At 52.1% G+C, this 14132-nt stretch overlaps 1 protein-coding gene across 1 annotated transcript in view; it reads right to left on the reverse strand.

Annotated features, from left to right (window-relative positions):
- ITGA9 (integrin subunit alpha 9) overlaps positions 1-14132 on the reverse strand; it is a gene marked incomplete at its 5' end in the record, with an annotated part of 281034 nt that overhangs the window by 194127 nt on the left and 72775 nt on the right. The window contains one exon of the mRNA XM_080674008.1: positions 9977-10137. Within this exon, the coding sequence (XP_080530134.1) occupies positions 9977-10137 (161 nt within the window). The remainder of the gene's footprint in view (positions 1-9976; positions 10138-14132) is intronic.

A 14132-nucleotide genomic window follows, 5' to 3' on the forward strand; every position in this document is an offset into this window, starting at 1 on the left:
GGCAGGGGCTGTGTCTGACTGCTCGCCATGTCCCCAGGGATCAGCACAGTATCTGGCACGCAGTGGGCGCTCAATGAATGCAGTGGCACCCATAATTTGCCTTCTAAAGGGGAACGCGTTGAGAGTGAAAGGGTAACTATTAATGGCTCTGCTGGGTCAACAGGTGTAAACCAGGCCTGTCCCAGGCACGCCTGGACATGGGCCACTACATCAGCGATGCGTGTAGAAGCGGACTGGAAACAGAGAAGCGTGAGATGCGAGGGACAAGCTGGAAACTGGCCAGGGCCCCAAATGCAGGTGTGAAACAACCTGAGCTTCTCAGAGGCGGGCCCTGGTCTTCCTTTCCCTGCACCCGGCAGAGCCTGGCATCCGCCATGTACGGGTGCTCGGCACGTGCTGGTGGGCAGCACGCATGAACCAGATGTCGAGTTCCCCAAACGAGGATTCAATGACATTTATTTTTTTAATGGTTGAGGCCAAAGACCGACCGAAAAGACCAAAGAGGAGGAAAGAGAAGCTCCACGCCCCCTGCCCCTCCCTGGCCCGGGGCTCACAAACCCACACCTGAGCTTCCCTCTAGCCCCACGGCACATCAGATACAGCACACATGGCAGCAGCTGTGAGTCCAGTTCTCGGACCGACATGGGAAACCCGGGACCAAATGGCCTGAAGACAGACCTCCCAGAGCCAGGGCCTCCCCGTCCTCAGGCCCTCAGACCGACTTGTGCATGGTAATTACAGTGACCATCCTTTCTTAATCTGTTCCAGGAGGCAGAACTATTAAGATGCCAGATGGGATTCAAACCCAAGACTTTGCTGCTGATCAGCCGTGAGGCCTTGAGTACATTAAAGGCTCACAGTCTGAGATTCGTCAACTCTACAATGGCGTTTTATTTTACTCTATAGATAGATATGTAATTATAACAAATATCATTTTAAGTATAATAATAATGTCACTGGGTTCTTAGAATGACTAAATGTGCATAGAAAACCACATAGTAAATGTTCAGTGATAGAGCTATTACCACTGTTATGTTACTACGGATTTTCTTGTGCTATACACAGCCTTGATGCATTTATTTATTTTTAAATATGTTTTTATTGATTTTTAGAGTCAGAGGAAGGGAGACGAATAGAGAGATGGAAACATCGGATGAGAGAGAAACATCATTGATTGCTGCCTCCTGCACGCTCCCCATAGGGGATTAACCCCTCAACCCGGGCATGTGCCCTGACCAGGTGACGCTCAACCGCTGAGCTACACCGACTGGGCCCTAATGCTTTTATAAAAAGAACATGCGGATATTAAAGTTTTATGTCACCCTCTTTCACACAAAACTTCTAGGACACACATGGATTGATTTTTCTCCTTTGTCCACCACTATTCCAACTCTCATGACATGCGGCCAACAACCTGCTACTTGGAAGGGGGGGGGGGGTCTCTTCTTTGTGAGGGCATCTCTGGCTGTCAGTGAGAGAACCCATTCTGCCATCCCACTCACTACAACCAGAAAACTCTCCATTCTTAAAATCAGAGGTCACCCAAGGGGGGGGGGTGCCCGGCAGTACCCTGCCAGTCCATCCTGCACTGATCAGCACTGGGCCAGATTCAGTCTCAAGAGGTGAGGAGACTCCCGGGGTTCAAACAGTTCCCTTCACCAGGCCCCTCCCCTCCTCCATGCAGCTCAACAATCAGCTCTTCATTATTCTTTGGGGTGTAGAGGATTGCTGAACAGAGCCTCAACATGTATGAGGGATGAGGAATAGTGAGCTTGATCAATTTTTATTTTTAAAAATATTTTTTTATTGATTTCAGAGAGGGAGAGAGAGATAGAAACATCAATGATGTTCCATGATAGGAGCTGTTTTATTATCGCTGAGCCAGCTTCCAGAATTTTGCTAATAAAATGATGCTTTTGGAAAAAAAAAATCAATGATGAGAATCATTGCTCAGTTGCCTCATGCACACCCCCTACTGGGGACTGAGCCTGCAACCTGGGCATGTGCCCTGATGGGGAATTGAACCGTGACCTCCTGGTTCATAGGTCAACGCTCAACCACCAAACCACACCAGCAGGGCTTGACTGATCTTCTAAAAGTCTTTTTCATTATTTTAAATGGAAACTATTAAACCAGTGGTCGGCAAACCGTGGCTCGCGAGCCACATGCAGCTCGCGAGCTGCGGTTTGCCGCTCTGATGACTAATGAGTTTGCCGACCACTGTATTAAACCATCTAATAATTTCAGTCAAAATACAGAGTGTCCCTGAACCAAACGTGCAGATATTAAAGCTACGGCCTGGTGGTGAAACTGACCCCACCGACTTACTTTCCTATTCTTTGTCAACTTAAAAAGCCACAGGAAACAAGATGAAAAGGACTCTGCTAATCAAAACATCTTGGTGTGGAAGGCATGACTTGAGTGATAGGAGCAACTTAGCAACAAACACAACAGACACCATGGTTACTGTGGGGGGAGCTCACTGAAGCTGGCTTGCAGGAGCCAACTGTTGAATTTTTAGAGGGTTTATGAGTCTGTGGTTAAACATGGCTATTATTAAAGTTGCATTTACGATAAGTGAAATAAGTCAGACGAAGAAAGACACTCTATGATCTCACGTATATATGGAATCTAAAAAAAAGCAAAACCAAACTCATAAATAAAGAGAACAAATTGAGGATTGTCAGAGGAGGGGACCAGGAAGATGGATAAAAGCGGTCAAAAGGTACAGTTATAGAGTAAGTCCTGGGGAAGCCATGTACACCACACGTTACATATTTGAAAGTTGCTAAGAGAGTAGGACTTCAAAGTTCTCATCATAAGACATGGTGGCCAGTGTGATGCCCTGCCCTTCGCCACACCAGGATGGCCATCTGCCCCCACAAGTGACAAAGCAGCTGTAGTAACTTTGCCCTTGAAAATTCCTCCCACCACGGGAAAGCACGGCCTGGGGGACATCTGCAGCTACTCAGAGAGCCGCTGAGCTTCCCCAGTCCCTTGTTGACCCTGGAGTGGCTTTTCTTCCTTTTTGCATTCATCCTTGTGACCGGCTCCCTTCACAGTAGCTGGCGCTGAAGGCCTCTAGATGGGGTGTCACTCATCCTCACAGTTGGGAATGATGCAACTGACCCCGCCCTGGGCCTGGCCTGGCCCCTGTTTAGACTCAACACTATCCCCCTGGTTTCCTGGCTCCCAAGGAGGCTCCCAGTTGGCCCGTGAGAAATAAGCGCCTGACCCCTCAAAGGGCTGGCTTTCTCGGGTGCTGTGCAGGGCTCCGGGATGGGGGGCAGCTGGCACCCAGGCAAATACCTCTGGACCAGAAAACGATGCAGTAATGACAAGACACTTGTATGTGTTCTTCAGCATGGGCCATGCATCCAAAACTCTCTGCTCCATCATCTCATGCCATCGCTTCCCAGCTGTAGGTCACCTGAGCAGGCCCCGCCCCGATCGGATGCTGCCTGTGACCCCACGCTCCAGCTGACCCAATTCGTCCTGCCAACAAGTTTCAGTTTGACAAGCATTTATTTTGTGCTTACCTCAGCTCTGAGAAGACAGGAAGCATACAGTGGTGATGTGGGGCAGAAATAGAATGTTGGGGACCAGCTATAATTGTAAGAAATATCAATCCTGCTCTGTTAGCCGGGATTGGTTTGTTCTGATTAAAGAAGGCACATTCTCACCTGGCTAGGGGTTGCACATGGGCCTGGGAGCTCACCTGGAAATGCAGCCCGTCCTCCCCATCAGGGAGCTGCTTATTATCACGGGAAGATTAACAACCTGTTGCAGAAACCACAGCCGCCAGCCCTTTGCACATCACTAGCCCTTTAAAGACCCAGCCTTTGCACACCTGCAGGCCTGTGCAAATCTCCAGACCTGTAAACTGCCCATTCGGCCTATGCTTTGCCTACTTCCCCATGTAATCTTTGTCCTTCTTACTCCAATATAAGCGTCTGGCTTATGGTGGGGTGCAGAGAAGACTTTTGTGGATGACCTGCTGCTCTCCCACGCTGCCGGCAGGATTGGAATAAACAGATAATTCAACCCTGTCTCTGCTTAACTGGCTCAAGTAGTGACAAGCAGCACTGACCATTGACTGTCCGGTTACAGTGGCATCACCAAGGACAGTGGCTGGCGGAGGACACTGAAGACCTGTGGACTGACTGAGCCTTGAAGAATAGACCGACCTTCAGCAGGCAGGAGGGTGAGGCACAGCCAACCGCAGCCGAGCACGCCAGGACTTAGGGCTTCCCAAACGGGGCTCAGGGCATGGTCTCCACGGCCCATGGGCACTGCTCTACAAAAGGGCTGCCATGTGGGAAAGTGATTTCCCTGGAGTCCTCTGACTGCACCAGGGAGAAAGTTCCAGAGCGGTGCCAATTGTCCTCCGTGCTTTCCTAGCACCCCATAACCTCCCCTCCTAACACGAGAGCAGGCTGCTTCTTCAGACACTTGGCAAACAATGAAATCCAGATAGAATTCAATGACGTTGTTGTGTCTTCGACGTATTTATTTTTACAGTCACTTTCTATTTTGGCATGCGATAATTGGTTTTCTGCTTACAGGGGAGGGTACAGCGTTTCTGTTTTAAATTACTTGATTTGAGGCTGGAAGTCAGCGAATTTAAAGAAAAAATATGACCGGTGTGGCTCAGTTGGTTGAGCACTGTCCCATGCAACAGGAGGTCACGGTTCCATTCCCAGCCAGGGCACATGCCAGGGCTGCAGGCTCGATCCCCAGAAGGGGGCGTGCAGGGGGCAGCTGATGGATGTTTCTCTCTCATCGATGTTTCTGTCTCTCCCTCTCTCTTCTTCTCTCTGACATCAATACAAACATATCAAAAACACAAACCCTGGGTCTCTGATGACTGAAGAGCCAGAGATGCTGGGGTGAGCCCCAGAACCAAGGCAGGAAGCACAGGGCACGTCCCGGGAGGAAAGGGTCCGTTCCCCTGGACCAGAGCCCAGGGCACATGTGATTCAGAGGATGAGGCTGGGAAGGTAAACTGAGGCCAAGTGGTAGAGAAAGCCTTGAGGCTGACGGGAGGTGTGTGGCCTGTTGGCCATGAGGATTCACCAAGGTTTCCAGCCCCCTTCACCAGAAGGGGCCTGTCCCCCAAACTGGGCTGGTTTGGGGGGAGGAGAGGAGGAAAACTGAGGCATGTGGACTGTGAGGCAGAGAGGCCCAGGAAGCAACTGGACGGGCCTCAGCGCTGATGTCCACAGGAAGGCCCTGAGAATGGACCTGGCCGCCACAGGAGGAGGGGTTCATCACAAAATCCTGTATGTCCCGGAGGCCCCACCAGGGGCAGGAACAGAACAAAACACGGGCCAAGCTGTGAGCCTGGAGGCAGGTGTTAGCCTAGGCAGTCCTCTGGGATAGAGATCCTTATCACCATATAAGGCAGAAAAACCAGGGAACGGAGGAAGGGGGGAAAAGGATTGGAATAGGCTTAAAGAAAAAAAGAAAAAAGAACCTAAAGATAGCCTAAACAAAACACGCCCGCCCGGCCGGCCAGCCTGCCCACTGTCTGTCTGCCGGCCACATGGTGTGCGATAAGCCAGCGCGCTTTTATTTATCTTCCTCCGCTGTCTACTAAACCCTCTGACAGGCTCCACTTGAGGCGAAGGCTGCTCTCAGGCTGTGACAACCAGCTCCCAGTCCTCGCTCCCGGAGGCAGCCTGGCGGTGATCCTCCCCGCAGCCCTGCTGCCGGTCTCAGGGCCCTGGCCTCCACAGCTGTTTCCCCACATCTGGAGAAAGGACAGGCGAGGCCAGCTGGGCCACACCGCAGCCAGCCAGCCAGCTCCTTAGCACTCACCCTCACTGGCTTACTTGGCCATGACCAGGGTCCTCTGCTGGGACCCAGACAATACCCAGTAGGAACACACACATACACACACACACACACACACACTCACACACACACACACACACACACACTCACACACACACACACACACACTCACACACACACACTCACACACACACTCACACACACACTCACACACACACACACTCACACACACTCACACACACACTCACACACTCACACTCACACACTCACACACACACTCACACATACACTCACACACACACACTCACACACACACTCACACATACACACACACACACACACTCTCTCACACACACACACACACACACTCACACACACACACACGCACACACCTCTCCTTGTGGCGGTAAGTTATCAGACACCTTGAGTGCTGCTTAACAAGGATGCTGAACCGTCAACGCCTCGGGGCTTACACCTTTGTGATGCAGCCACCCACCCCCACTTCCCTGCAGGAGAAAACTGGTCAAGCAATAACTACATCTGCATTTCGCCAGGTCCAAGTTCACTGCTGTTCCCTACGGTGACCCAATCACATGAAGGTCTATGCCAGCTCTGCACTCCTGAGCCCTAGCCTCAGTCTCCACGCTCTATGACCACCTTTCACTCTCTCCTCTCGTCAGCCACGTTTGCTCTGAACAGAGAAGTGTGACGCGTGGGGCGCCGGGGGGGGGGGGGGGAGGAGATGGATAGGGTGCACCTTCCAACAGGACGCCCAGTTAAATCTGAATTCAGATAAACAACTGATCCATTTTATTAAATGTTAGCCTTTTTCGTTTTATTTTTCAGTCACAGTTTCCATTCAGCATTATTTTGTCTGCGTTCCAAGGGTACGGTGGACAACCCTATACTTCGCAAAGTGTCCCCCTGACGTTGCCAATGCCCACCTGTACTCTACACAGTCACTACAATGTTAGTGACTTTATTTCCTGTGTTGTTCTTGGCATCCCCGTGACTATTCAACAAGGACATTTCAAGAGGGGTGTATCACAGGCACTATTTGGGAAGTACTTATACTAAACAAAGTATGTGTTGTTTATCTGAATCTCAGGTTTACCCCGAAACCCTCCAGTTGTATTTGCTAAATCTGGCTGCCCTGGATATCAGGGAGTGGCAGGACGAAGGCCCCGGGCCGCCCTGCTCTTCCCCAGGAACCCTGGGGGGCTGCCTCTGGCCCTCACTTCAGGGCCCAGGGCACTCTGCAGAGGCCTTGCAAGCTCTGTGCGGCCCTATCTCTCAGCCAAAGCAAGAAGCCCCAGAGCCCTGAAGGAAAGCATGGGAGGGAGACCCAGCAGGAGGAAGTCCCAGGGAAGATGCCCCGCCTCCAGGAAGTACGGAGAGACCAAGCACAAGTACCTAAGACCAGGCCATGTTAGAATGTGAGCCTGTGAGGGGCCGCCTCGCACCCCCAAGCCAACGCAAAGTAACACCGAGAGGGGTAGGTGGCTGGTTGGCTTAACAGGAGCATGAACTGTTTTATTTATTTATTTGTTTGTTTGTTTGTTTTTATAAGAGAAAACTTACTTAGGAAGTCACGGAGGTAGAAGTGAGCGGGGGAAGAAATGGGCTCAGGAAAGGGGTTACAGAGGCAAAAGAAGGGGCCCTGGGAAGGGGCCTTAGGAGAGAGAAGGGTATAGGTAACATGCCTTGAGGGGGGGCGGATTCAGGGGGTGAAAGGCAGGGGTGTGCTCCCGGGAGTATCCAGGGCCGAGGAATGACCAGCTGCTGACCCACAGGCAGAGGCAGAGAGCACAGGGGGTGGAAGGACCCCCGTGATGCAGAGCATGTGGTAAATGAAGTGAATGTGGGCTCCGGAGTCTCACAGAGCCCGCTGGTATCCAATCAGATGAACACACTGACTGCTCTGCGTCTCAGTTTCTGCAGCTCTAAAATAGGTACAGTCATACTTACCTTGAAAGGTGGTTGCAAGAATTAAACATGACATGATGCATACACTTAAAGGACGCTGCATGGAGCCTGAACACAGCAGGTGCTAAGCATTATTATCATTTGATTGAGCTATACACTGAATGGCCAGATTATTATGACCTCTGAACGCATAATAATCTGGCCACTCAGTGTATATCCTACCTATATAATAAAAGGCTAATACGCAAATTGTCCCCTCGACCAGGAGTTCAACCAGCAGGCAGGCCGGCCAACCGCCCATGTCCCCTCCCCCTGGCCAGGCTGGCTGGACCCCACCCATGCACGAATTCTTAAGTGGCCAGATTATTATGCATTCAGAGATCATAAATAATCTGGCCACTCAGTGTATGCAATTGCCAACATTCTAACAGTCCTCCTGACTTACAAAAAGGGCCACTTCATGTGGTGTAACCTAATATTATTAGCCAGTGGCTTTCTGACAACAGCAAAAATAGTCCACAGATTAGGGGTGAAGTGTCCTTTTATTATTGCATTTGCCCAACCAAATGATAATAATGCTTACCTTCAGCTGCTGGGTCATCCATCCCGAGGGCTTTTAAGGGCGGGATGAACTGTTTTATAAATGGCTTTCACCCGGTCCTTAGGGCAGTGGGTCTGGGCAGGTCCCAGCACGAGTCCGGGCAGGAGACGTAATCCAGCCCCAGTGAAAGGCCTCTCAGGGGCATGGACTCATGGGCTCTGGGCCAGGCCAAGTGCCATGGATGTGTGCCCCATTTCTCTATATACAACCCAGAAACATCTAGAAGCAGCTGTCATTCTCCCGCTCTGGCACTTAGGGCAATAATAGAATGATACTTCACCCCTAATCTGTGGACTATTTTTGCGATCGTCAGAAAGCCACTGGCTAATAATATTAGGTTAAACTACATGAAATTGCCATTTTTGTAAGTTAAGGCTGTCAGAATATTGGCAATTACCTATAGCCCAACCAAATGATAAGAATGCTTACTGAGCATCTTCTGTGTTCAGGCTCCACGCAAGGTTCTGTAAGTGTATTCATCATGTCATGTTTAATTCTTACAACCGCCTTGCAAGGTAAGTATGACTGTGCCCATTTTATTTATTTATTTTTATTTATTTATTTAAATATATTTTTATTCATTTCAGAGAGGAAGGGAGAAGGAGAGAGAGAGAAACATCAGTGATGAGAGAGAATCATTCATCGGCTACCTCCTGCATGCCCCCACCGGGGACTGAGCCCGTAACCCGGGGAATGTGCCCTCGACCGGAATGGAACCCAGGACCCTTCAGTCTGCAGGCTGACGCTCTATCCACTGAGCCAAACCAGCCAGGGCTATGGTGCCCATTTTAGAGTTGCAGAAACTGAGACACAGAGAAGTCAATGTATTCATCCGACTGGACACCACCTGGGTCTGTGAGACTCCAAAGCCCACATTCCTTTCACCTACCATGTGGCCGGGATCACAGGGGTCCTCCCACCTCCTGTGCTCTCTGCCTCTGCCTGTGGGTCAGTGGCTGGTCATTCCTCGGCACTGGGCACCACCAAGATTCCCACCCTGCCATCGCCCGCCTACGCAGGGCCCACTCTGTAGCTAATCAAAGGCTGGCCTCCTGAATTAGCAGCAAAGTGTATTTAACAAACAATTTCAAGAGGAGAAAAGCATTTGAGCGTTTATTTAGAGTGAGAGGGGAAAGAAGCCAAAGAAATGCACTCCTAAAATAAACAGAAAGTAATCAAGAGAGAAAAATCTAGTCCAAGGGAGAAAAATCTAGTCCAACCAGTTTTAAAACGCGCCTTACCCATGACTATGAGCTAACACGTAGTAGACCACTGAGAAGGCATCAGGTGCAGTGCGATCCAGCATCACTGCAGACCCAGAAGCATGTGCTTCTGTGACTCTCCTCCGAGGAGATTACCGAGCCTCCTCGAGGGGAGAGGAAGAGAAACCTCCCGAAAGAACAAGTCAAAGACAGAGAGGGTGACTAGTCTCCTGGCCCACCCACCATAACGCCCCTTGGGGACCGAGGCCAGCACGATAATATAAACAAAGGGCCGCCAGACTCAAACGTTAAAATAAGAAGAAAGAAATGTCCTCCTGCTTGCGACGATTTTGGAAGTCAGAGCATACGCAATGCACAATGAAAGCAGCTTCCACAGTTCCACATGAACGCATGCAGACCTCAAAGTCGGAGGACGCAAAGCGAGACTGACCTTCACATGCGCCACGTAGTGATGGCACGTCTCCTCCATGTGCACCAGATGCAGCTTCTCCGAGACCTGGCCCACGGTCTCTCCCAGCAACACAAAGTAGACCCGGGGCAGCTGGCTCTTCTCCTTTTTGGCCACATCCGCCGTCAGAATGTAATTCAGGCCTGTCAATAAATAAGGTCGAAACGTCAGGGAGGACAGACGCACAGGGTCAAGGCCATCTGTGCTCCTCCTCAGGGGATCATGAGTGCATCTCATAGACACCTAACCCCCAACTGCACAGGGGCCTCCTGCCCGGGGCCCACACCTTCTCGGCGAGAAGCGTGCAGCCCGGTGCTGGCGGAATCCAGAGATGACCGGGGGCCCCGGCCTTCCTGCTGGGCCTCTGTGCATCACACTTTGCGGCTCTCCCCGATTTAAACCTCATGAACGATCAACAGAGCCACCAAGACACGCGTCAACTATCGGCTGTGCTCAACGTGATCTGTCGAACCCACAGAACAGCAGGAGGAACTACTCAAATGATCAGGCTGCCTTAGCAGTGACTTCTACAAAGCCATCGGATCTATGCCCAACACAAGGGAGAAAGGACCCAATCGTTTCCGACGCACATCGTAGATGTTAGGTGGTGCTCTATAATCCCTCCGTCCACTGGCTTGTGCACCACTGGGCACAGACCGTGTGCCAGACACTGTGTGGGTGCAGGGGACGCGTTGGTGAACCACACAGACCAAGCCCCCTGTCCTCACAGAACTGACACTCACGGAAACTCTCACACACACACACACACAGTCTGAAGCTTTCTTCCCAGGCAGCCACATGCGGTCATCACACATGGTAGAGTGCCTCCCATGTTAACAAAACCATGACCGCCATGGGGCATGTCTGAGGGGCCCTCCTGCAGAGCAAAACGCATCCCCTACGCCTGTGTGTGTAATGCCAGCTGGCAGAGCCTGCTAGGACACAATCTGGGACTTTTCTTTAAAAATGGTCACAAGAAAGAATGCACACTGGATGAACCCAAAAGGTCCCGCCTCTGTTATTTGAGTCTGTTAGAAAATACAGGACAATGTGTTTTATTAGGTAAATATGGCATTAGTATCAACAGGCCTATTTCACGGTTTGTCCGCACCGAAGAAGCCCGTTTCAGAGGTCAGCCCCTTTGTACCACTTTATTTTTAGCTGCTTTGTGGGATATGACATTTGTAAAGTGAGAGAAAAGGAACTTTCTGTCCTTAAGCGACCACACGAGGCTGCTGAGCAATGGGAAGGCAGATGACCCGGCCCCTGCCCCGGCCCCACCCCCCAGCCTCTTCGAAGCTGGGCTCTGGCACCCTCACGCCCATGGGCACTGACGTTTGGGAGGCCAGGCACCCCGGATGGCTCAGGCTTTGAATCCCATCACAGGGCTCGGCCACCAGGGGAGGCATGAAGCAGCAGAGAGGAGAGTGACCTGGGCTGGCACTCGGCAGCTGTCACCGGGCATGCTTCTGATGCATTTAATAGTTTTCCTGGGCCTCTGCCACCTCAGGCATCTTGCCATGCCAAGCTGGCGGATTCCTGGGCAGCAAGGGCCAGTCTGCCCCAACCTGTTTATTGCAGCAATAGCCAATTTCCACGGTCAGGCTGGGTTTACCAGAAGCGACCTGGGACCTCGATCATCCTGGGAGATACTGTTAAGAGGAAAAGAACGCCTGTGGGAAAGTACTTCAGCAGAACGCACCGGGGCCTATGCAAGAGCTACACCTTTACTCAACAACAGCGGAAATGGGGTCCATGCGTAGACTGTCAAGTGTTTGGGGCAATCCTAGGGACCAGCTCGTCCAAACCCACATTTTTCAGATGAGGAGTTGAGGCCCCCAAAAGCGAACATGACTTGCTCCAGGCCAGAGAGCCAGGCACCTCAGGGCGGAATCTAGGCCTCCCCAGTCTGCAGTGTGGGCCACTCCTCCCACCCGGGTTCTTGGTGCATTTTTTTATACGGCCTGACAACAAACACACCTCACCTTTCTGAGTGCACAGCCCAACAGGCGCCAAGATCTAGAACTGAACTCTGGCCGATTTACTTTTTACTGGTCACCGCTGCTCTGAGCAACAGCCACACAGGAAGAAAGGATCCGTGTACGTGAAGCGAGTTTCCTCGTTCCGTGTAGCAAGATCGGAGCTAGAGGTGGGCGTCCATGGACGAGGAGCCAGAGGCCTTGGCAAACCACCGTGGTGGTGGCCGCTGCCAACCGGGGTCTCTGGGCAGCCCCCTCCCTGGCCTTCCTCCCAGGTGACAGTGCTGTGGCGACCCTCCCTCGGGAAGGGTGACCGTGCAGAGAACACAGGTGTGACCCATCTTGCCGGCAGCGAGCCGGCTGAGCTCAGAGAAAGCCTGGGCGGAAATGAACACAGGAAAACGGAGCGGATCATAGCAGGGCCCCACCCACATCCTCTTGGCTTTTCCCGCTTTTCTGCTGTCCAGCCTGACTTGACACTGCCACCACCTGCACCCCCTTTCCCGAGGGCTTTCTGGTGGCTCTGCCCAGGTGCAGGACAGGCCGGAGGCACCCAAGGGCTCCAGTGCCCAGAGCAGCCCTCAGGACTGCGTGACCCAGCTCCCTCATCCCTTGGGAGGGGTTACTCTAGGGGTGCTCTGGGCACTGGAGCCCTTGGGTGCCCCGCAGAATTCACCTCCAGCCCACGGTGGTGACGTGCTCAGTCACACACCTTCTATGTGGCAGCTGGGATGATGGTTTATGCGTCCACTCGCCTGGGCCACAGTACCCAGATACTCGGTCAAACGCCAATCTCGATGCCACTGCAAAAGTGTTTCGTTTTTGTTTTTTTTTGTTTTTTTAAGTGAGATTAACATTAAAATCAGTACCAAGTGAATAAAGCAGATGACCCTCCATAACGTGGGTGGTCCTCACCTAATCAGTGGAAGACCTAAAGCAAAAAAAGACTAAAGTTCCCCCGAAAAAGAAGGCATTCTGCTTCCAGATCCACACACCCTCGTGTTCTGTTTCTCTGGCGAACCCTGACCGGCGCCGCTGCCTTCCCCTCCTGTCTCATCGTCCCCCTTTCCTACTGGTGCTTCCTGGGGTCACCTCCTGCATCGAAGACGTGCACTCGAACCCTTGACTCCAGGCTCTGCTTCTGGGAGAATCCGAATTAAAATGGGGCAAGTCAGGGAAAGGGAATGAGCTTAGCTTTCAACACGTGCCAAGCCCTGTGCGGGGTACTTGACAAAGACCAACGGTAGTCCTCAGGGCCCCGTCTCGCTGCAGAATCGCGGGCACCGTATATCCCTCTCGCGACTCAAGGGACAAGGGACGGGAGAAGCAGCTTAGTTCCTAGAGACTGAGCCGAGGACCACAGCTGCACCCTGCTCGAGGCGGCACGTGGGCACGGTGGCACGTTCGCCTGCCAGACTCTTCTCGAATGTTGCAGTATACAGTCGCAGACAGGCCGAATCATCCAATTCCCCGGGCGCGATCATTTTGGAAGCTTTTCATCTTTAAGAATCGCCTCCTTAGTGCTCCTCCTTGATTTAAAATTTACTTTGACGTTTTAAATTACACAAGAAGAAGTTCCCTCCGTATCAAACTCTCTCTTCTAGAAGGAAGCAGCCCCAGGAGACGCAGCGATGGCAAACCCAGCCTGAGTGAGGAGGTCTGGGAGTGGCCAGGGTGGCAGGAAGAAGGGTAGCCCATGCTGAAGCCCTGAGCGTGGCTGGGAGTTTTCAACAGCACCCAGCCCACATGTGTCTGAAAGGGAGCCGCTAAGAAGAGGAGGAGACGTGGCGGCAGCAGCCCATCAGCCCGCTCGGTTAGGGCGCTGGGCCCCGGGAGAGGGCGCCCCGCTACAGGCAGCCCAGCCAGCCGCCCCCGGGAGGGTGCTGGTTCTGATTAGGACCCTCCCCAACAGCACATGTCACGTCTGCAGGTTTGCCTCGTGGTAGCTTGTGTTCATGCCATGTCCAATGACGTCATGTTGATGGAAAAGCTGATTAGCCCCAAGCACTCCTTCCAGCCACCTCCTGCCCCGGCCCCCAGCTGGTTCCCCAGGGCCCCAGCTATCTTGCATCAACACTGGCTCCGGTCTCCTCCAGTGAGTTCATTCCCTTTCTCCGTCAGAACATGATGTCAGCGGTGAAATTCAACCAATACATTCT

Source organism: Plecotus auritus, assembly GCF_963455305.1.
Source record: "Plecotus auritus genome assembly, chromosome: 6".
Taxonomy (NCBI): domain Eukaryota; kingdom Metazoa; phylum Chordata; class Mammalia; order Chiroptera; family Vespertilionidae; genus Plecotus; species Plecotus auritus.